Here is a 23,588-nt window from a genome sequence, read left to right on the forward strand (position 1 = left end):
ATTTCTAAGAGTCATATGCAATTTGTGAGTGTTTTGGTTGGGATCGGATCTGTTGCTTGTTAGGAAATAGATCTTTGATGGACATTTCCCTTAAAATGATATATCATAATCAAAACCTTAATAGGGTTCTAGAAACTTGTGGCTTAATCTCGTAGTAGCTGATATTTCCAGGTTGTTTAAACACTCGTTTCCTATTGATTGGTTTTTGTTTGTCTTTACTGGAGATTTGTGTATTCGTGTATTCATTTTACATTGCCATTTCAGTGCCGGTTTGATCGGCTTGCCTTCCATTTTCATTTAGCTGATTCATTTATCATTCATTTGCGAGCCCGAAGATGTCTCAATGTCATCAGCCTAAATCACACGATATATGTACGCACGTATAGCCCCTCGTAAGGCTAGCATATATTACGATTATGTATGGCAAGACGATATCTGTATGCCAATTGCCAACTTCATTCGATTGACTGGAATTGAACCCAATTATAAGAGAATTCGCTTCCGTTTGCTCCCAATTGAATGCCAGAGTATTGCCTGGGGGGTACTACGATCGTCTGAAGTCTTACAAAAGTCAGATATGAGATATGCGATACGTGATACGAGTATTGCTGTGGTGGCAATCACTCATCGCCGGTGATGAGGCGACATTCGACCAGCTGGACTTTTGCTACTCGTTTCATTTAAAACTTCCGCAAAAGTGAACCTGTTTCTATTTTTTATTGGCTGTTAAACTAATTGTTCTATTGTTGAAATTACCCATAATTGTCTCCAGGTCTCGTCTGTCAGCCCAAAAACCAGAAACAATTAAAGCAATCAACTTGTTTGACTCACTGTCATAATCAGCGAAAACGAAACAAAACAAGCTCGAAGCAGAGCGAAACAAAGTGAAGCGAAGTGACTCTATAAACACCAAATAAATCAGATTATCACATCGAAATGTTCTGCAAAATTGGTAGCAAATTGTCTGGCAGATAGATCTTTATATGATAAAATACAAGACTTTGCAGAACTGTTTCTTTGCAAGAAGACTATGAGTACTCGTAAATGTTGAAGGTAAATATCTGTTTATCTGAAAGATATGTAAACTGGCTTTTAGATCAGCAACACCATGTTGCAGGCTCCCCAAATGCAACTTCAACTCGAACTCGAACTCCACTTTCCACTTTCCACTTTCGATAAGTTTCCGGCCAAATATTCGCCTGATATTTTTTCCGTTGTTTTTCCAGAGAACTTTGCAGACAGGCAGTCAGGTTGCTCATACGCACAGTTGCACCGCACGACTGTTGGTGGTTGTTGTCCGGAGGAGGACCTAGGGCCTGGACCTGGGGGCGACTGAGGGCGAACGACAGTCATTACCGCCAAAGTTTTGTCGGCCAACGTACTTTCGAGACAGCCATCTCATGGGCATCGAATTATGACACTTTTAGTGGTTTCTGCTAACTATTCCAGGGACCCAAGCGGGAAGGCCGGGAGGGAGAAAGGGGGCAGGGCCGGGCAGGGCAGGGCCGGGCATACGGCGTAGAGTAGTGGCCCGGAGAGAGCAGACAGTAGACAGCAGACCCAAAACTGTCTTTGTATTTTAGCAAGTTTTGCCTTTTGGATTTGTTTGCAACTTTACTTCGATTTCAGGCAACAGCAACTTGCATTCATGTGTACGTGCGAAAGGGAAAGAAGAAGATACAGAAGTGAAAGGCAGAGAGAGAGAAAGAGAGAGAGAAAGAGAGAGAGATACAGAGGGATATGTAGATATGTTGAGTTTTTCTGTTTTGGGCTTTCGCTGGGAATTCGGACTGATTTAAAATAACCAACAGCTTTGGAATTTGTTTTCCCTGTACAAAAATAAAGAAAGATTTCTTTCAATATTTTTAGTATTATTTCATGGTAGTTTTTCTGGAAAATACTGCAAAATATAGTGGTTTTTTGGTTATTTTTTAGCTTCTTTATTTAATATATATATTTTCTAGCAACTTTGCAACATCTTCAAAAAAGATCGTGTGAGAAAGGGCACAAAATGCGTTTTACAGAAGCTTTAAGTATTTGGAAGTATTTTATGGATATTTCAGGATGTTAATGAATTTTTCTAAAGTATTAATCTTGTATGCCAAGCTACTAAATTCTCAACGAATGTAAGCGATGGTGAATGCTGGAACATCTGGAACCTTCCCAAACCATTTTCATATTTTATTCCCCACAACTTTCGTGGCTCCTTTCTCTCTCTTTGTTTTCCTTGATTCTGAGTGTTTCCTGTGCTTCTTCTTCTCCGGGGGTAGGTGGAGTTTGTTTTCCATTTTTGCCCAGTGCTACAGTGTTCGTGCGATGCTTTTTTACTTAAAAGTTTATCAATAAAATTATGACAGAAAACTTTTTAATTTGACGCAAAAATAGTCGTAGACACTATTCCGCATGCGTTTGGGGACATTCAAACTTCCCACCCATCCGCATTCCCCACTTTATTCCATAGCCAAACAGGGAGACTGGCAAATAAATAACAAGAAAAAAACAAAAAAAAAAATAATAATAGATATCATATATGTATATGTAGTAATGCAGGAAGCCTATCACAGAGACAACTACTATCAGGCACTGGTTGAGGGGTGGAGTGAGGGGTGGTATCCTACAAGTGTCAGCCCTTGAGACTCTTCAGTTTGTTCTTCTTCTCGACAGCCAGGCTGTTGGCGAATTGCTGATCCGCCTCGGACTTGTACTCCTTCAGATTGTACTTGGTGGCCTGTAGATGGCATTAAGGATTAAGGATTAAGGATTAGGAAAAGTGGGCTCGGAGAGAAACTCACATTGAGGGCTTCTCCAAACTCGCTCATCGCCAGGCGCTGCAAGCCCCGGAAGTTGCGGCCCAGGATGCGGCCCAGCTCGTAGCGGGATATCCTGTATGCTTCTGTGGTCGTGGGCTCATCGCTGCTGCTGCTCCCACCTCCGCTGTCCTCTCCACTGACGGACTGTGTGGTGAATCCAGTATAATTTTGAGATGGAATCACTTTAAGAGAGGATCTTAAGAGTACTTACCGCCTTCTCGGTTGTGCTGCGTGGACGAGTGGTGGGCTTCGCGGGGCCCGGATCGCTGAACTGCTCGTTGACGGTGTTGTATATATCATTCAGGGTGTTCCTGGTGTCCGTATATTGCTGTAGATCCGAAAATAAATATGATTAAGCCCAAAAGACAAGAGAGATCATAGATGTCCAGTCAATAGACTGTTCTCATTGGCATCTACTTGTACTCACATCCACTATCAGGTTCTTGGTAATGACCATTTTTTGGAAAAAGTCCCAGAAGATTCCACGCTTGTGCCGCACATGGGGGGCATCCGAGGAGCGATCCTCCTGGGCCATGGCCAGGCCCATTAACAGGAGACTACCCAGCAGTACTGCGGACAGGGGTTTACTGTATTGCATTCTGAAAAATAAACAATATACAATATACAATACTACGAGAATGGCTTAAAAGGCATTGAAAATAAAACTAATTTATTACATCCCACTGTAAAACGTCACGTTCTACCAGAGCCCTGCTTAAGGCATTAATAAATGCAGTAGCATTTTATTTGATTTAGCATAATTTAAATTGGAATGAAGAAAATGCACCCTCTGTTCTGCCAAACAAATTTTCAAAACAAAAGTCAACTTCTTTCCCCAGAACAGAACAGAACCCCTCCCCGCCCACTACCAGCTCCTCCACTCCATCTCCATAATTGTGTACATTTTCATTTTGTTTTGCTTTTTAATGCGCGTAATTAGGAAAATTGCAAGAGTAGCTTAATAAATTTTTACATTTTAATTGTATTTTTGTCAGGGAAATATCGTATCCAAATAACAAAATATATCCAAAATTTCCAAATGCCATTTAATATGACAGTTTGTGTGTGTGTCTGCCTTTTAAGCCTCTTGGGGCCAAAGAGTTAATAGAAACCAGCAATTGGGCCGCAGGCCACAGGGGACAGAAGCCTGAAACGGTCTGCTTAATTGTTTGGCCATAATTTTCAATGCAATGTGAAAATAATTTAAATTATTTCAATGCCAAAATGTTCTATCTACTCCCTCTGTCAGAGCTATAAAAACAGTGTTATTTGAAACATTTTGCTGCATTTTGTGCGGCATGCCTGATTATGCTGCAATTGAAAATACAATGACCCTTTGCCAGGCAATGGGAAATTGTGTTGCCCCATATATGGGGCGAGTGTGGGGGTAGAATATGTAAATCTCAGGCTAAATTGATGAAATTATAGCTAGAATAAATAGTTAACCAGAGCGAGAGGTCAGCCGAAGCTCGAGATACACTTTATTGCAGATTAAATATAAGGACAACCTTTATTTATTTATTTTCAGCATAGGTCTCACTGGAATAGAGCTGGCGATGAAGCCGTGAAACTGGGGGGAAATCCTTTACGCTAAAACACACTCTCTTCTCTCCATGGCACAAGGGGGCTACCCTTTGCAAGGGTATACAAATATGTGCAGTTGCAAAAATATTATTGGAATTATGGAAAACATTGCCTCGACTGTAGCTCCAACTCTTCCCTGTCTTGCATTTCATTGTGCTTCCTTCTGTTTCGAGAATTCTGGCTGGAAATGAGTGAATATATTGGCCGGGATAATTGAGCGGCGGACATGCGGACAGGCGGAAAGTCGAACAGTTGGATGGATGGTTAGAGCCATTTGCCAGAAACGTTGGCACTTAATTTCTCAGATTGATGGGATAGATAGAGCGAGAGCGAGAACGAGAGCGAGAGGAAGACAATGGAAATGGAAATGGGATGCGGCATGGGTCATGGTTATGGCTCTATAAATACCCCAGTTTGATGGCTGATTGGAGTTGAGCAGCAAAACGAAATTTCACAATCGTAGCCAGAATAGGAGATCTCTTCTCAGTTTGAAATAGTACCGTACCTTGGCAACGAAGAGAACTGCACACTCACTCTCCTCTCCTCTCCATCCAGTAAACAATCGTTTGATGCTTTAATGCTACTCAAGAGCTCAAACTCTTTTGCCAGGCTAATGATGATGCAACAACAACAACAACAACAACAACAGTAACGACAGTGAAAACCCCCGAAAAAACCCAAGCAGAACGAAAAAACTACTTGAAGTGAAAACTTTTGCTTTTTCGAGTGAGAGCTTTCTATGTACTTCTGCTGATACCCTCCTTTACCCCTAGCGTTCCTTTTGCTGCTACTCCCAAAAGCAATGCCATAAAAATGCATGGAGCACACACACTCACACGTATGCATATCTTTATTCCTATAGATTGCCTGCTCTACCGTAAGGCAATCATCAGGCTGGCAAGCAGCAAGGCAGTGAAAGAGTGACAGGAATACAAGAGAGGGCAGCCGAAACTTTTGATACCCTTCCAGCAGAGAAACTAAGAAGCCGCTTGTACATGTGCACATATGTACATACATACATATGTATGTATGTGTATTGAAAACGTCTCGACAATACTTCAGCTCTGCCAGCGTCTTTCAAGCATAAGTTTCTCTGCTGCAGCCTCTGCGTCTGGTGCTGCTTCTACTTCGGCATCTCCCTGCCGCTTCCATTCGCTTAGCATAGCATGCATACATATGAGCGAAATGATTGCTTAATTGCCAAAATTCATTTCATAGAATTCCAGAGCAGACTGATATAGGCGGAGGCAGAGAGGACGCAAGAGGCAACAACAAGAGAGTGACTATGCAGAGAGAGCGGTACGGAGAGCGAAGTAATGTTGGGCTTTGATTTCTGTTTTTCCGATTCCCGTTGGAATACAAGTAAATTGAGTAAATGACGAAGGAATTGCGTAAACACTACCCTGCACGAAAATATTACTGTATTAAGAATTCATGCAAGAATTTGATTGGTATGCATGTCTGGTCGTGCACTGCAAGAGATAATTAACTCCTATTCATTTAACCTTCAGCCATGCTCCACTGTAATCTGTTTTACCACTTGCTATTGAAGCGATCCACACATTTGCTGCTCTCCCTTTCATAGTTTTATCGGTGCTTCGCTTGCGCGGTTCTTAGCTTTGGTTTTTTATTAATTTCTTTATTATCGCATTAAACTTATCGCACTAGAGTATCGGGTTCGGTCAGGGCCAATATCGGGGAAATCGCCCAAACAAATCAAATCCAAACAAGCTAAATCAATTTGACAACAACTGCGGCCAAACGGTAAATTAAATACAGGTAAGGAAATCACACAGATAAGCTTTTTTGCTCCCCCTTTCTCGGTCTTGTCCTTATTGTCTTACGCATTCACAAAAGTCTGGAAGTCTGCAGGCTGGTGTGTTTGGTAGCCTTACCTTTATTTGAAACACTTTGCGCTGGACCTAAGCTCTCTGTCTCTGTCGGCTTTCGGCAAAGTTTTCGCTGCTCTCTCACGCTCCCTCCCCGCCCGCTACGTAGATGTTTCTTCTTCTTCGTGTTGTCATTATCAGCGTTTTCGCTGCAATTGCTGCTGTTGTTGTTGTTGTTGTTGTTCTTGCTGTCGTTGTCTCTGCCGCCGCTGCTTCTTCTACTTCTGCTTGAGCATTTTAATTATGCCCTAATGGCGCGTATTAGCTGTCCCTGTCTCTCTGCTTTCGTTCCTGCTGACTGTCTCATTACGGACTAACGGCATCGGTATTTGGGCAGCGCTCTCCCGTTCTTCACTACGGGCCAGTGGCTCGTTTTTTCTGCTGCTGCAACTTTGCCCATTTTTCGACTAGATTTCCAGTTAAGTTTGTCTGCTCCGGCAGTCCCGCTCTGTCTTACAGTGCTCCTCTGCTCTGCGCTGCTCTCCTCGGCACTCGGCACTGCACTTTTCTGTCTCAGGTAAATTTGCACTGGCCCGCAGCTGGGCAAACCCTTTTCTTCCAGCACGACCCTGTAACTAATGCGGATGACGGTCTGCTTTCGGCAGTATGTGGCTAGGAGGATTTCTTGATGCTTAAAAATGGTTTTTAAGTGGGCATGTTAATTGACTATTATTCCCAGCTACATGTGTACATATGTATGCACATATCAGAACAACAATTTCTTATACATATGGACATACATACACTCAATTAAAGGGTGTCCATAATTCGTTATCATACCTTTATCACTCTATCTGTCTTCCTTTTGCCTAGTGCTTTTTGGCTTCCTCTTGCTTTCAGCTGATGGCATTCTCGTACCCCTCCCCCACTCTCTGCTCCCACAGCCCATCTTCCACATTGGCTGGCTTTTGCTTACTTTTGTAACCGGTTTTTCGGCAATTCCCGTTGCACTTTTGTGCACGCTTTGATTATTTTATTGCCCATCCGACTATCCTGCCCGCACCGCACCGCTCCGCTCCGCACCCCCCTTCCCTGGACAAACTTCATTTGAAATTAAAACTTTTTCAGATAGAACAAGAGAGAAAATAGAGAGTGCCGGTGAGGGGGAACGAGTGAGGGTGAGAGTGAGAATCGCATTCTTGATTATGTTTTCCAACGGGCTCATCAACTGGCCAACGGTTCTTTGTAATTATAGTATCAATGGGAGGGCGTAGGAAAGGGCGGGTGTTTGCCAGCGAAGCAGGGGAGGAGGCGGAGGCGTGGGCGGTTCACTGCAAAAGCCAAAAATCAATCAATTTTCTATGTCCGTCTGCTCTCAAAATATTTTTGCATGGCATTTCAATTAAATTTGATTTGATTCGATTCGATGCTATTCTCTTTCAAGCACACCAAGCGGGTGTCCCTCTCCCTCTCTCTCTCTCTATGTCTCTTACGCACTCTGGCCCACGACGCTCTCTCTCTCTCTCTCTCTCTCTGACACTGTTTGAGTGAGTAAGTACAGTTGCACATAAGCAGGACACAGAGTGACCAGCACAGAAAGAGAGAGGGGGAACGAAAGATAAGAAACAGCAATGAGCTTCGGGGTAGGCCTTCTGATACCCTACCAGATCAATTGTTGCAATGTCTCTCGCGCCAACACGCAGTTTGTAAAGAATAAGTCTCTCTTCTTGCTCTCTGAGTAAGAATTTGGCGCTACAAATATGTGGTCAAAGTCATCATACCCACTGCAAGGGTCTTGTATGTGCATACATACATACATATGTAACTAATGATACACACACTCGAGCGCACAAGCATGCATAAGCACACAAAAGGAGACAAAGAGATAGAGAGTGGGAGACATAGACACAAGAGGGAGAGAGCGAGCGCGACAATTGCTGCCTGGGATCTCCGCCTCATTTCGCATTTGCATGCTGAGTACCAATTAAACGGGACTTAAGAGCGATTTAAATGTCCTCGATATGTGGTCGACGTCGACGTAGACGTCGTCGGCGACTGCAATGCCAGCAGAGCAGTCGGCAACGATTTGTGTGTGTTGCCGCCATGGGCGGTCTCCCACAAAATTTATGGTACACCCTTCAAATGGCAGAGAGAACAGAGATTGCAAAATAGTATTGGCAGTATTGACTTTCTAAGAGTATCGGAATCATGAGTGTTTGTATGTAAATTCAGATTTGCCAGAAAGAGTATCGAAACGTTTTTTCAAATATAGACAGTGTCTCCCAAAAAAGTTCGCCAAAAAGTGATACCCGTGGGTACGCGGTACACATGGCCTCATGGTACATACATTTATTTCCACATTCAAATTTGTAATGGACCAAGCCCAAAAGTATGCCACAGTTTTAGTTGTGGTACTTCTATATATTGGAAAAGCCGAAAAAGTCGATATTTAGATTTGAAGTGTTTTGCCAAATGATGGCACTATATATTGTGAAATTTTACTAGATTACACACCCATAAGATATCATTCCCTGCCCTCTGCCCCGATTGATTCCATTCGTTCAGTTTGAAGCGTGGCCTTCGCCTTCGCAAAACTAGTAATGAAATGAAAGATAAATAAATCCAACTCGGGCCAAAAACCTGAGGCCTGCGGTGGCCATAAACCTGAGGAGTCATAAAATGTGCGTTTATTGAAATTAAAACATGGCCAAGAGGCCACAGAGAGTGAGAGAGAGAGAGAGAGAGAGAGAGTTGGATGGGAGGCAGGTGTCGAGGCGGAAGCGATCATAAAACTAAAACACAGACAGAAACTTGACCCAGCCAGAAGTCTTGCATAATAAATGCTCATAAAGCTTTATGACGATGTTCTATGTGGTGGGTTTTGGGCGGCTAGGGAAAGGGTAATAATGGTGACCCCAAGTTGACCCGCAAACAGCTGCCAAGGACGCTCCAAAAGCACACATGTGTATGTGGGTGTGGGTGTGGGTGTGATATGGAGGGTCAGGGGGCTGCCGACCATTCGCTTCCATGACTTTGGCGCCACGTAAAAGTTAAACAACACGAAATTCCATTAAGCGAATGGATTGCCATTCATAACTGTCCTCGTGTGTGTGTGTGTGTGTGTGTGTGTGTGTGTATCTATGTGTGGGTGTGTAAACAACGATATACCGACCAGGGATACGAGAGCTGCCTGCAAATGAGAGGGAACCCATTTATTGATATCTGGCGGGGAGGGACAGAGCAGGGCATATGTACATATCTTCCGAACTGCAAACAAGAGAGACAGATGGATAAAGGATAAAGGAAATAGAGATCGCCAAAATCCTACTCTCTCTTTTGTGTGATCCAGAAATAATGAATCTGGTTCAAAAGATATGGGATGTATAGGCAGTATATATTCAAAAAATCGAATAAACTGACCGTCGAATCCCTATCCCATCCAAACCACATCTAAACTCGAACCAGTTTCATAGTTGGAACTGGGAACTGGGAAAACCCCCATCCAACACCCTATGTATCCCTGCTATCTACCCCATATTCCACCCTCTGTGCACCCGAACACCCCGCGCGGGCTGACCATCCATCTGGGCATTGCTTTCATATGTTTACTTTGGGCATCCCATAAAGGTGACCAGACTCTGTGATATGTCATTTATTTTCAGCGCCGGAACCGGGACCCGGGACCCGGGAAGAGACCGGATACCGCGCCCGCCATTTGTAAACTCAACCGGAAAATTGCTTTTCTCAGCGCGTAGCAGCGCCAGCTCTCGCTCCCCGCTCCCCGCTCCTCACTCCTCACTATGCCATTGCAGTTTTCCCTTTAGTTTTGGCCCCTGCTAATGGCCGCACACACACACAGAAACACACACACACACGTAAAAAAATGGAAAGGAAAAATATCATAAAATAACAAAAGGAAAAACTGTTTTGTTTGTGTCCCTTTCTCGTGGGTTGAGGGGCAAGAAAAAATTGTTTACAGATGTAATTAAATTTGCAATCGTGGTGGAAAGTCAGGGGAAGATTCCCTTTGCCCCCGTATTTAATTGTTTGGCATTAACATTATTTCACAGGAAAAGGAATTCAGAATGGATAAGGGGGGAGTCATAGAGGAACACCAAGAGCCATGGGGGAGGCACGGCTACGTGATCGTCGAGTCTGGCTCATAACTCATATTACGTATACTCCCCATCGTCTTGGAACACTTTATGCGGCCGACTCTCCCGCTGCCGCTGCCGCTGCCGCTGCTGCGTCTTGGCCAGAACTACGTGCCAACTGTCAAAAGGCGGCATCCTGCCATTCAGGGGGTCCAAAAGAGAGTCAATAAATAAAACATACTCGTACATATTGATAGAGAGAGAAAGAGAGAGACGCGTGCGGGTCCGTGGCGTGGAATTTCCGGAATACGGAGGAATCTTTAAGTTTTGCGCATTACAAGCAACGGTTGGAAATTCCGAAAAGAATATAGATTCTCGGCAAAGGGTATCTAGGGCTTCGACCTTCGAAGCAGGACTTTCCCTCTTCTTTGTAATTGTGATTTCTTCAGCTGCTATTTTCCATCACCCCCTTTCTTTCTGCTCACAGTTTCTCCACAGCTGTGTAAATAGATTTCTTTGTCACTGGGTTACTCCATCTATGAAGCGCAGTGATTATTCTGCTATTCCCCTCGAGATAAATAATCAATTGAAATTGAAATGCCAATAAACATCAAACAAGTAGGGACATTGGGTAGAGTCTTAGATACGTCTCCATTCGTACTCAAGATACACCTAAGACAGAGGCACATTCGAGGATCACAGACTCTTGAGTTTGGCCGAAATAAATACAATTAATTGTTTCCCTTTCGATTCCTTTTTCTGTCAATCTCAATCCGAGAGAGAGAAATATTTGTAGTACTTCCTGAGACGAAGACTGGACTGGACCTGGACTGAAGTATTTTGTTCTCGTATTACAGATGGCAGTGAATGCATTTGAGGTCCTCGCTAGCGTCTCCGACGATCCAGACACGGGAAGGTTTTTCGACCAATTGAGGTATCTGTAGCTGGAGATACCACTCTTTGTGGAGGGCTGTCGCCGATTCCTGCACGGCGTGGTCATCAAGGAGACACTAACCGGCGATGTGGTGATGGAGGACTGTGTAGAGATGACCACCAGCACTGTACTCCGCTACTGTGGCATCGTTGAGGTGGCTCGGGCATGCATTCTCAAATTTATATGCCCCAAAGATTTCTTTGTATAAAATTACAACGCCACTGAACACGAGAAATAATTCCTCATGCTTGGCTCCCCAATGACCGTCGTGAAATTCGATTGAAATAAACCATTAAAATAAACCCTCAAAATAAAAAATAAAACAAAAAAAGATAAGAGTCACTCAGCAAATGCTAATCGACCGGCAAGCAAAAAAACTACCAATGGCCGAAGCTTAAGATACACTTGCAGACTTAATTGAGTTACTGGGAGACAGATTCGATACTCGACCGATGGCTCCCACATGTGATTAAGTGAACGCTCAAGTGACGGGGGTTCCCCGTCTCACACGATGGCCATCAGATGTGCTCCCCGCTCTCTGTGGCAAAGATGGCTGAACGAGCATCGATCGAACCTTTGCAAGGGTATAAAAACTATCAACGACAAACATCGAATGGGAATGTGAAACACATAAACCTCGACCTTGACTTTCATACAAACAAAAACAGCCCACACAAAACGACAAGGTCGTGCATGGGTCTTGCCCAACACTGGATGTTTTGGCGGTTTTCTTCATTAATATTGACCAAATTCTTTGGGCCAATTGGTCAGTGCAGGCCCTAAATGGAAACCGGTAAGACGTTCAGACGGATCCAACATTGACAGGTGGTAATTGATGGCCCGAGGGTCGTTTCTGCTTTTGGCCAGGTTTTGTTGCGCTTTGATTAGCAGTCAATTGGCGCCTTCATCAATTGAAACTATTTTTGGCCACCATTTTGGGAGGGGGGGGGACCAGTTTGTGGGAGTTTCTATGCCAACAATTAGCTGGTAATTGGCTTAAATTGTTTTCGGGTGCCAAAATGAACTGCAATGCTGGTCGATTTTCCATGGAATCTTCGCTTTTTAACCCAGAATTTTCACCGCTCTTTCAGTATTTCCCCACCTTATGGGAGCCCTATCAACTGCATATTGCATCTTTCGCTTGTTGCATAATCGAGTGCAGTATTGACGTATTGGGGCAGCCCCGGGGGCACTTTGGGGGCAGCTGCATAAACTCTGAAGGCGAACACGTCAATCTGCCACACAGTCTGTGGGGTCTGTGGGTCTGAGGGGAGCGGTGAGGCAAGTGGAGCTCGACAATTGGGTCAAAATTGTTTACACTCCGCTGCGCATGCGTCGCCGTCTCGGTTTCGGTTTCGGTTTCGGTTACAGTTGATGTCTCGCCTACCCCTCCCCTCCCCACCCCTCGCCGACGGCCGTCGGCCCGGGTCCGTCTTCTGCAAACGAGAGACCCATTACCCATTCGAAACCGATTCGGAATCCGCCAAAAATCAACCTATTGAACATTTTTATTTACTTGCTTATTTCTGTGTGGATTTTTTGACTGTGTGTGGAATTTTGTTTTTGTTGATCTTTCGGCATTTCGGTTGGACCTCAAGGCCGTTCCGTTGAAGATTTCGATGGATATTGCATTGAAATTTCCCATGATACACGCAGATCGCGGCGCACCCGTCGAGCCCCGAACTGGACCAAGGAAAACCTGATCGGATCTGGTCAGATCTGTGTGAAAACTGGGGTTGCTTTGGGGTCAAGACTGAATTTATGAAAACCCATTAATAACCCAATTGAGTGTTGAAACATGTTTTTGGATTGCGATTTTAAGGAAAAACCAGCGATTTATTCTCATAATTCGTATAACTTATGGATAGTAGGGGATTTTCATGGACAAATCATTTAGTTTTCAACGTATTTTCAACACATATATTCGGCTTCAGCTTCAGCACGCACTCTTGCCCAATATGTCGGAGGGTCAGTCAGGGGTTAAGCTTCGCAGCTTTACGGCTCTACAGCTCTACAGCTATAGAGTTGCCCAACACAACACAAATAGCCGCACAAGAAAATACACATTGAAAAAAATTTGAAAATTTGAAAAATGTTTCCCAAAAAAAATATTTGTAATTCGGAATGCAGCACAGAAATCACACCAGCAATGTAAATGGTAAAAACAAACACCGAAACTGAAACTCACTTTCACGCGGCTCGATAATCAATCGGTCAATCAATCAATCAATTAGTTTAAAAAGTGGATGTATGTAGAGCACTGCGAAAACTCAGATCAATAGCACACGAAAGAAACCGAAACCGAGTTCGAAAACCAATGGGATTCGGTGTTCGATATCGAAAACAGTTCTATAACGATATGGTCGTGGCGCCGCGACCGCTGGGGAATATATGATTTTGGCGCCGGGCTGCCTGGTTACTGGGGTTTGGCGCACGCGAAAGAGAACTAAGCGGCGACCAAATTGTTTAAACTTAAAAAAAGCTATGTAGGCAGTTACCAGCGGCGACTGCGGCGACTGCGTCGACAGCGGCCGTGGCAGCGCGAGGCGGGGCGGCCCGAACCGGACTGCGGGCACAGTGGAAGCCATCCGCCAAAAGCGGTCGAATAGCGGCTTAGCGTATTCCAATTTGTTTGAAAAATGAATTAAAAACCAATCCTAGTATCTACACACCGTTTTCCAAACCAGCAATACACAAAGGAAGCAGTACCGAGCCGCGCTTCGATGTGATTTTCTCACCACCGCATTGCCAATCGTGCCCACTGTGCCAAGTCGAGCAGAGACTGCAGCAGCGGGAGAGCAACTCCAAGCCCAAAGCTCGCCGAGAGTTGGCAGAGGCAGCGTAAGCGCTGCAAACGGCACAAGCTGCAAGTGCTGCAGAGGCAGCGGCAGTAAGAGAGTGCTGCTGCTGCTGCTGCATTGCATAAGAGCCGCCAGCAGATCCAGCAGCAGAGCCAGCAGCAGTGTAATGGATACAACACAATGCCCACCATCGCGACGGCATGGCCGAAGATCGGAGATCGGAGATCAGGGGTCCCGCCCCACACGGGCATTCCGACTTCTTGGGCCAAAAGAAAAACATAAACCAGCACGAAATTCAGGCATTTAATTGTTTATGAAACATTTATGTATGCAGGTATGTTCATACGAATGAACAACGTATGTACGCATGTATGGGTGAAGTAGCTAGCGACTTATTCTATTGCTCTCCCTCCCTCAAAAATTCCTTTCCGATATTCCTTCTGTTTCTCTCTCACAGTCACCAACACTACCGCGCCACACTCGGCTGAGACGCCTCTCTTTTGCTCACGGACCACGCTATCAGCGCATACGAATTGAATGAATAACGGTTTGCTACGCTTCGTAGTGTCCGTCGCTGCCTATGGGTGCTCCTCTGCCTTGCCTTTGTCAAGTCGCATCATTAAGAGCATCTGAAAGCATCTAGTATTGATACGTATGTGATTCTGTATGGATACGCTTTGGGAAGGTCTCTCTTCGCCTGAGGAGACCCACTCTACGGAGAGGTAGAGTGAGTTATAAGCGTCAAACGCCTAACAAATAAACACTGAAGCACTTACAACACGGTCAAACGGGGAGAGGAGAAGGGCGAAACAAACGAAACAAATTGCAGGCGACAAAAACGATTTTCGGGTAGCTTTTGTTGCTTATGTAATAATCGCACTAATTGAAACGTTTTGTCAGAAGCAACGACTACAAAAACAACGCCAGCGATAACAACATCAAACACAGACCCATAGCCAGACCCCCTGCAGGCCCCTCTTCCCGCTAACCTCATCCCCTACTAGTTTTTATTTTCATTTTCTGTGATACTGCAAAAATGAAAGAAGTGCCAACAAAATATGAAACAAGAGCTACTACTGAAGTCGAAGCCTGAGATACCCTTTCATCTCCAGTCGTAGTCAAGAAACACTCAAGGGTATTACACAAATTAATGATTTACAGACTCTTAAATATGGCCGAATTAAACCCAAGTCTGCTTTATAATTAAGTGTTCTCTGAACAACATCAGTTGTTCTTATGGTGGGATTTTTCTCTGTTTACCCACCTTTTCCACCTTTTCGGGAAAATTACATTTATTTTGTTTGTGTACTCACAAGTCGGAGCTTGCCCATTGACTGAACTATTTTATTCTCGATTACAGATGGAATCTGATGCACTTGAAGTCCTCGCAAGCGTCCCCGACGATCCAGACACGGGAAGGTTTCTCGGTCAATCGAGGTATCTGAAGCTCGAGATACATACCACCCTTTGTGGAGGGCCGTCGCCGACTCAAACACGGCGTGGCCATCAAGGAGACACCACAAGACACCCGCAAGGATAGTCGTGAAACTCGATACAAGAAACCGTGGAATAAATGTAAAAACAACCTCTCAGAATCGTAATACCCTCCGTAAGGGTACTGACATTTGTGCAATTTATTTTCGGATAAAACTAAACATTTTTTGATATGTTTATCTTGGCAAAAACAAGAAGCGAAAAACGAGACCATAAACCCAGGGACAAAAAAAAAAAACATTTGCACTCCGGAAATGTGCTCGAAATGTAAGTTTTGGCCTGACATTTAAAAACCGGAACCGAAGTGGTTTAAATTTATAGAAATGCATATGTATAAACAAAGCCCGCGAGAATAGGCCAGGTGAGTGGATCGACTTGTGGATACCCTGTGCTCAAAGGGCTAAGCGCTGAGCACACATTCGATGCGCTCAAGGCCTAGATGGATGTACATTTGTAGAGAGAAGGACGCTGTTGCTTTCCCCGCTATTTGAAACTGAAAGTAGAGTGGTCCCAGCTATAGGATTTTTCTACCATAAATTGTGGGATAAATTCCTTTACCAATTTACATGTTTTTGCCGCCTCTCCAGGCGCTTTTGTCCCTCCACCCTCCACCCTACATCCTTCCCTTCATTTTTTGTGTGATTAATTAAGTAAAGTGTGGACGTAGTCGAGCCGAGAGCCGAGAGTGGAGAGTGGAGTTGGAGAAATGTAAACGAGAGCAAAATTGCACAAAATGGTCTCAATTAAGTTCGTTGATTCGCCTTCTGTCCCCGTCCCCGTCCCCGTCCCCGCTTCCTGCCCCAGACTATGGCTCTCTGTCTGTTTGTCCGTCTGGCCGTCTGGCCGTCTGTCTGTGTGTGTAAACAAATAAATTTTTATTTAATTAAAATACTGAAAATAAAAGTAGCAATTCCCTACACACACACACACACACACACAGCGACACATTTGCAGATAAACTTTTATGGCATTAAATGCAAAAATGCCGACAGATGCAGATGCAGATGCAATGCCCGTATGCCCTGCCAAAACGTGGGTGCATCTCTCGCATGGCTTAGAAGGAAAAGCCATCGCTTTCTGGCACTACAGAATATTCCCATAGAGTGGCCCAAAGCTGCCTGTGATCTCCAGACGGTTTTCTATTAATTGGGCGAATGAAAAGGATTCTGAATGATGAGTGCACTTCGGGATACCTGCCACGTAGAGTATCCGAAGTTTTTGTTGTTATCGGGGAATAGTCCGTCGGAGCCGGGCAGGGCCCAGTCCGATCCCCCTGGTGCGGCCGGGGGTCCCTGTGGGTCCTGCATTGTGTATTTGTTTTGGGCATAAATGAAATATGCATAACGTAATATGCAGTTGGTAAAATGTCGGTTTTTGGTATTTGTTAAAGTATTTTGTCGGCCTTTTTCATATTATTGTTATATAACCAGCTCTCTAGCACCTCTGGATCCCTCTCTGGCGTGGAGTTCTGCACGAGTATCCCCAATATTTTTGCATATTTAAAATTTATATTAATTTTGCAAAAACAAAAACTAGCAAAAAAGTGAGCCAGGAGTCGAGAGCGAAAGCAAAGCAAATAGAAACCCAATTTTTTTTTGTTTTGTGTTGCACTATTTTCGGTTCTATTTTCGTTAGATTTCAATTTTATCGTATTGTCCAACGGCAACAATTTCGTTTCCTTCAGTCCGTGTGCTTTTTGTCTCGTCTCGTCTCACCATCTTATATTTGTATGTATTTATGTATGTATTTTTTGCCAAATTTTGTGTACCTTTGCAGAGGGTACATTCGAATTGTGAGGAATTTTGTGGCCAAAAGATAGAAAACTTTGGCTGAATGGCTGGGCTCGTAGGAGTGCTCCGAAGAGTCGGTTGACGATATATCTACATATATAGTTGTGTACTTTTATAAAACATAATTGTTATAATTCAGTTGTTCACGGCTAGGCGGCCGCTCAAGAGGCGTGTGGACGTGTGTGCTGTAAACGGGCTGTTAATGCAGATCGGTCCCCGTGAGAAGTAACAGGCTGTTAGCCCGGACTGTTAACAGCGACGTTACTCTGTTGGGTGTCATAGAAACCCCGCCATAGAACAGCTTTTTGGTCCCCAGTGCAACATCCTGGTATTTTATAGTCTTTTCCTGAACACAGTCATGCAATTGAGAGATGCATTGTCCGTGTCCCATCGCAATACCTTGTTGGTGCTCGAGATAGAGAGAGAGAGAGAGAGAGAGAGAGAGATTGAGTCACCCAGTGACTTTCAGTTTCTCAGTTACATATGTAGTTTCTCAACGCAAGAGTAGGCTTTGTTTTAAAACTTATTCAACGTTGGACTATGAAAATACTCATAAGTAGAACCTCTCCGCACGTAAAACATATACTTTTCCAAAAATATAGTAGAACAATAAACAATTAAAGACGACAGACAATGCCACAACCACAAGATATTGCCTTGTACGCCTCGGTTGGAGTGGCGGCATTCGTTTGCGGTGCCTTTCTGCAGCAGGAGACATCCATCAATAATCTATTCGATGTGATCAAGAGGGATCCTTATGTGTACCACAATCGCCGCAAGCTGTATCCTGTGGTGAGTACTTGCCCCTCAGGCATGGTATGGGTGTGGGAGTAACCTCCAATCACAACCTCCGCCCAACAGCTTTCGACATTCAGCACCAATCACGAGGCTAGACTGTGGAGCCGTCCGGTGGGGCTGAAGGACAAGATATGCGATCGAGTCAAACCACTTCTCAAGTTTCTGCTGCCGAAACCGAAGGAGGAAATGGGCTCGGAAGAGCCCCCCCTGGCGAATGTGCTGGATCTTCTCAAGTACGGCTTGCCTAGTGCCGAGCACTTGGTGGTGCACAAGGACTACATAATGTCGCGTGGCATGGAAACGAAGAGCGCCACGTGGATCTGCGAGCATTTCCGCGCCGGGTCATCGCCAGATGAGCCTGAGTATCTTCGATACACCGATGTCTTTCTGCTGACCGGTGCCTGCGAGGAGATTGGCAGAGTCTTCAGGCGTCCGATCTGGCAGGAGCTGGAGCGGTATGTGACATTGAAGACCCAGGAGTGCGGGTCGCTCTACACCTACACGGGTCCCATTTTCACACCCAAAAACCACGGCACCGGTAAATCGTGGCTGGAGTACAGGGAGTGTGGAAACGCCTCCATGCCCGTGCCTGTGCCGTCGCACTATTTCAAAGTGTTGATCATCGAGGAGTCGCAGGTGCCCGGCGGCGATGTTCAGCCAGTGAACATCGAGGCATACGTGATCAAAAATGGCCCCTCCGATATGTCGGGATGCTTGTGCGAGCATCGCGTCCGCATCAAGGATATCGAAGAGCAGACAGGACTGCGGTTCAACAAGGAGCAGCAGGGGCCAAAGGTGATTAAAAATAAGGACAACATCGAAATAGAATTCACATGCGAGGCAATGCAAATGATGTCCTCCTCGCAGCTGATGACCACCGACCAATGTTGTTTCAATTGAAAAAGAAGAAATTTATTTGAAGGGTATTTCACCTGCGATGCGCCGTTATCTTTCTGGCTATCTTTCTAGCCGGTTTTTTGTGTTAAATAAAATGTTTCCATCGTGTGGCAGAGCAACAGGCGGGGCAGAGAGGAAACCCGCTGGCAAAATTCTCATCCTGACAATAAAATTTAATATTTGGTAAATTTGCATTTAATTGGGCCTTTACCCAGAAAAAGGTGAATTAGCCAGGAACGATTGTTGGCCAGAGACTTTGTGGCACTGCCACAAGTGAACTTTGCCCATAAGAAACTGCATCTGATTGAAAGATATATACCCCCGTAAAGGATGCATCTAAATGGCCTTTTACTTGTGGCAACCCAAAGGAAGGCAGTCTCTCAATGCAGAAGTAGAGCTGAAATTTGGATATAGACCATTCAGTCTCAAGACTGAATATAAAATGGTGAAACCCGCGATTTTCGTATTTTTCAATGAAGTACGCTGAGAGTCCTGGGCTGTCAAACGCCTTTCAGCCTTTCGCCTTTGTGATGACAGTCTCTCAAACGAGAGAGCTGTTTTTGTGTTTATACCTTTGAAATGGTACATTATACAATAAGTGTGGCGCAGGGGGCGGAAATGTGGCGTGCTTCCGGCTCGGAACGTGGCAGGGTAGTAGCTACTTAAATTAAGTTATTATTAAATGAAATATTTTTATGTTTGAATTAAATATATTTCCTACAAAAGATAACGTATAATATTTATTTAAAGTTGTTTATGTCAGTTTTGTGGCAGTGTTGTTAGTGTAGCAAAACAGCAAGCCCTATTTCGATATAGTGGCAGTTTCCATTGCTGTCAAATAGTTGTTATTGAACACTGAACAGAGGCATACACAGAAACCTACCAGTGTGTGTCGGAGATACACATATTCCAGGAAAAACTTTGCTGATTTTTCAACTCTAAACAAGAAGGTATGTATAGGAATAGATATAGATGTGATATAGATATAGATATAGATATAGGTATTGATATAGGTATAGAAATAGATACAGATATAGATATAGATTAAATATTTTTAAGTTTGAATTAAATATATTTCCTACAAAAGCTAACGTACAATATTTATCAAAAGTTTTTTATGTCATTTTTGTGGCAGTGTTGTTAGTGTAGCAAAACAGCAAGCCCTATTTCGATATAGTGGCAGTTTCCATTGCTGTCAAATAGTTGTCATTGAACACTGAACAGAGGCATACACAGAAACCTACCAGTGTGTGTCGGAGATACACATATTCCAGGAAAAACTTTGCTGATTTTTCAACTCTAAACAAGAAGGTATGTATAGGAATAGATATAGATGTGATATAGATATAGATATAGATATAGAAATAGATACAGATATAGATATAGATTAAATATTTTTAAGTTTGAATTAAATATATTTCCTACAAAAGCTAACGTACAATATTTATCAAAAGTTTTTTATGTCATTTTTGTGGCAGTGTTGTTAGTGTAGCAAAACAGCAAGCCCTATTTCGATATAGTGGCAGTTTCCATTGCTGTCAAATAGTTGTCATTGAACACTGAACAGAGGCATACACAGAAACCTACCAGTGTGTGTCGGAGATACACATATTCCAGGAAAAACTTTGCTGATTTTTCAACTCTAAACAAGAAGGTATGTATAGGAATAGATATAGATGTGATATAGATATAGATATAGAAATAGATACAGATATAGATATAGATTAAATATTTTTAAGTTTGAATTAAATATATTTCCTACAAAAGCTAACGTACAATATTTATCAAAAGTTTTTTATGTCATTTTTGTGGCAGTGTTGTTAGTGTAGCAAAACAGCAAGCCCTATTTCGATATAGTGGCAGTTTCCATTGCTGTCAAATAGTTGTTATTGAACACTGAACAGAGGCATACACAGAAACCTACCAGTGTGTGTCGGAGATACACATATTCCAGGAAAAACTTTGCTGATTTTTCAACTCTAAACAAGAAGGTATGTATAGGAATAGATATAGATGTGATATAGATAAAGATATAGATAAAGATATAGATATAGATATAGATATAGATATAGATACAGATATAGATATAGATTAAATATTTTTAAGTTTGAATTAAATATATTTCCTACAAAAGCTAACTTATAATATTTATCAAAAGTTTTTTATGTCAGTTTTGTGGCAGTGTTGTTAGTGTAGCAAAACAGCAAGCCCTATTTCGATATAGTGGCAGTTTCCATTGCTGTCAAATAGTTGTCATTGAACACTGAACAGAGGCATACACAGAAACCTACCAGTGTGTGTCGGAGATACACATATTCCAGGAAAAACTTTGCTGATTTTTCAACTCTAAACAAGAAGGTATGTATAGGAATAGATATAGATGTGATATAGATATAGATATAGATATAGAAATAGATACAGATATAGATATAGATTAAATATTTTTAAGTTTGAATTAAATATATTTCCTACAAAAGCTAACGTACAATATTTATCAAAAGTTTTTTATGTCATTTTTGTGGCAGTGTTGTTAGTGTAGCAAAACAGCAAGCCCTATTTCGATATAGTGGCAGTTTCCATTGCTGTCAAATAGTTGTTATTGAACACTGAACAGAGGCATACACAGAAACCTACCAGTGTGTGTCGGAGATACACATATTCCAGGAAAAACTTTGCTGATTTTTCAACTCTAAACAAGAAGGTATGTATAGGAATAGATATAGATGTGATATAGATAAAGATATAGATAAAGATATAGATATAGATATAGATATAGATATAGATATAGATATAGATATAGATATAGATATAGATATAGATACAGATATAGATATAGATTAAATATTTTTAAGTTTGAATTAAATATATTTCCTACAAAAGCTAACTTATAATATTTATCAAAAGTTTTTTATGTCAGTTTTGTGGCAGTGTTGTTAGTGTAGCAAAACAGCAAGCCCTATTTCGATATAGTGGCAGTTTCCATTGCTGTCAAATAGTTGTCATTGAACACTGAACAGAGGCATACACAGAAACCTACCAGTGTGTGTCGGAGATACACATATTCCAGGAAAAACTTTGCTGATTTTTCAACTCTAAACAAGAAGGTATGTATAGGAATAGATATAGATGTGATATAGATATAGATACTGATATAGATATAGATTAAATATTTGTATGTTTGAGTTAAATATTTTTCCTACAAAAGCTAACGTATAATATTTATTTAAAGTTTTTTATGTCGGTTGTGTGGCAGTGTTGTTAGTGTAGCAAAACAGCAAGCCCTATTTCGATATAGTGGCAGTTTCCATTGCTGTCAAATAGTTGTCATTGAACACTGAACAGAGGCATACACAGAAACCTACCAGTGTGTGTCGGAGATACACATATTCCAGGAAAAACTTTGCTGATTTTTCAACTCTAAACAAGAAGGTATGTATAGGAATAGATATAGATGTGATATAGATATAGATATAGATACTGATATAGATATAGATTAAATATTTGTATGTTTGAGTTAAATATTTTTCCTACAAAAGCTAACGTATAATATTTATTTAAAGTTTTTTATGTCAGTTTTGTGGCAGTGTTGTTAGTGTAGCAAAACAGCAAGCCCTATTTCGATATAGTGGCAGTTTCCATTGCTGTCAAATAGTTGTCATTGAACACTGAACAGAGGCATACACAGAAACCTACCAGTGTGTGTCGGAGATACACATATTCCAGGAAAAACTTTGCTGATTTTTCAACTCTAAACAAGAAGGTATATATAGATATAGATATAGATATAGCTGTAGTAAATCCTTTATATAGTAACATATCGAGTGCTAATTATCGTATTCTTGCTTTTGCTTTTGCAGACACGCAAAATGAACTTTTCACACCAGCGTGGCCCGATGTACAAGCCGCTTTTCGAAATAATCCCCAACATCCCAGAACGGGTGGACGTCGATGCGGAGCAGCTTGGTCTGGGCTACCTGAATATACTACCATATTTCGGCAAGATGATTGAGCTCGGCCTGTGCGCCAAGAGCGGTGTCAAGGGGAAACTGTGCGGAAAGCTGGAAATGCTGACCCCCGAGGGGGAAATCGTGCTGACCCAATGCAGCGAGATTCTCATCTTCGGTGCACTGACTGGGAAGAAGCTTCTCTTGGGCATCGTCAAGGTTCCACGCACGCACGTTCTCTCCGTCTTCTGGGAAGCCGCTTCCGATAAAGAGCCCTCGGCGGAGAACTCGCGCTCACGCTCTCACTCGCAGCCATAGTAGCTAAAATTCCATATGATCTATATTTTTGGTTTTTTCGTTCAAATACATTTCTGGTTAACTTTTCGGCAGTCCCACAAACCCCCAGCCAATGCTTTCCTTCCTCCTTCCTCCTTCCAGTGGCAGTGGCAGTGGCAGTGGCTTCCAGGGACCAACTGTTGCTGCTTGGCGGCACAGCCGCCTCGCTGAAAACACACCACACACGACGCAGTCACGCGATTCCACCACAGGACTCGCAGGAGCCACGAGACATAGTCACTCGGCAGCTCGGGGTTCAGTGGCCAGTCGCCAGTCG

The 23,588-nt window shown here is 43.0% G+C and overlaps 3 protein-coding genes and 1 long non-coding RNA gene across 5 annotated transcripts; 3 read left to right on the forward strand and 1 right to left on the reverse strand.

Annotated features, from left to right (window-relative positions):
- Positions 1 to 2,506: 2,506 nt before the first annotated feature.
- LOC4814327 (uncharacterized) lies at positions 2,507 to 7,350 on the reverse strand. Its single transcript, XM_001354370.4, has 5 exons — positions 7,200 to 7,350; positions 3,238 to 3,409; positions 3,022 to 3,138; positions 2,793 to 2,954; positions 2,507 to 2,728 (listed from the first exon to the last, which is right to left on the reverse strand). The coding sequence occupies exons 1-5, from the start codon at positions 7,328 to 7,330 to the stop codon at positions 2,624 to 2,626; spliced, it is 687 nt and encodes a 228-aa protein (XP_001354406.4). The 5' UTR covers positions 7,331 to 7,350; the 3' UTR covers positions 2,507 to 2,623.
- LOC117184858 (uncharacterized) lies at positions 5,717 to 11,569 on the forward strand. Its single transcript, XR_004470327.1, has 2 exons — positions 5,717 to 6,173; positions 11,175 to 11,569. It is a non-coding gene; the product is annotated as an uncharacterized lncRNA (long non-coding RNA).
- A 6,285-nt stretch (positions 11,570 to 17,854) lies between these two features.
- Positions 17,855 to 19,219, forward strand: LOC6901070 (endonuclease G, mitochondrial-like). Its single transcript, XM_002134513.3, has 2 exons — positions 17,855 to 18,128; positions 18,198 to 19,219. Exons 1-2 carry the CDS (start codon positions 17,970 to 17,972, stop codon positions 19,032 to 19,034), a joined length of 996 nt encoding a protein of 331 aa, XP_002134549.2. The 5' UTR covers positions 17,855 to 17,969; the 3' UTR covers positions 19,035 to 19,219.
- Positions 19,220 to 19,835: 616 nt separating this feature from the next.
- On the forward strand, positions 19,836 to 23,380 carry LOC26534385 (uncharacterized). Of its 2 annotated transcripts, XM_033383616.1 has the most exons (3): positions 22,308 to 22,460; positions 22,592 to 22,791; positions 22,889 to 23,380. In XM_033383616.1, exon 3 carries the CDS (start codon positions 22,898 to 22,900, stop codon positions 23,291 to 23,293), a length of 396 nt encoding a protein of 131 aa, XP_033239507.1. In that variant the 5' UTR covers positions 22,308 to 22,460; positions 22,592 to 22,791; positions 22,889 to 22,897; the 3' UTR covers positions 23,294 to 23,380. The 2 variants fall into 2 exon arrangements, with proteins under 2 accessions (XP_015042242.1, XP_033239507.1); XM_015186756.2 differs by lacking the exons at positions 22,308 to 22,460; positions 22,592 to 22,791 and adding an exon at positions 19,836 to 19,981.
- Positions 23,381 to 23,588: the final 208 nt, after the last annotated feature.

This window comes from Drosophila pseudoobscura, chromosome X (genome assembly GCF_009870125.1).
Source record: "Drosophila pseudoobscura strain MV-25-SWS-2005 chromosome X, UCI_Dpse_MV25, whole genome shotgun sequence".
Classification (NCBI taxonomy): Eukaryota; Metazoa; Arthropoda; class Insecta; order Diptera; family Drosophilidae; genus Drosophila; species Drosophila pseudoobscura.

Bases quoted from the DNA above. Each gene is read 5' to 3' on its own strand.
- LOC4814327 (XM_001354370.4), bottom strand. From the start codon at position 7,330: ATGAAGTTTGTCCAGGGAAGGGGGGTGCGGAGCGGAGCGGTGCGGTGC. The intron at 2,955-3,021 runs GTAAGTACTCTT...TTCACCACACAG, and splicing joins GCAGCACAACCGAGAAGGCG to TCCGTCAGTGGAGAGGACAG. The intron at 2,729-2,792 runs GTGAGTTTCTCT...TGCCATCTACAG, and splicing joins AGTTTGGAGAAGCCCTCAAT to GCCACCAAGTACAATCTGAA.
- LOC26534385 (XM_015186756.2), top strand. From the start codon at position 22,898: ATGAACTTTTCACACCAGCGTGGCCCGATGTACAAGCCGCTTTTCGAA.
- LOC6901070 (XM_002134513.3), top strand. From the start codon at position 17,970: ATGCCACAACCACAAGATATTGCCTTGTACGCCTCGGTTGGAGTGGCG. The intron at 18,129-18,197 runs GTGAGTACTTGC...TCCGCCCAACAG, and splicing joins GCCGCAAGCTGTATCCTGTG to CTTTCGACATTCAGCACCAA.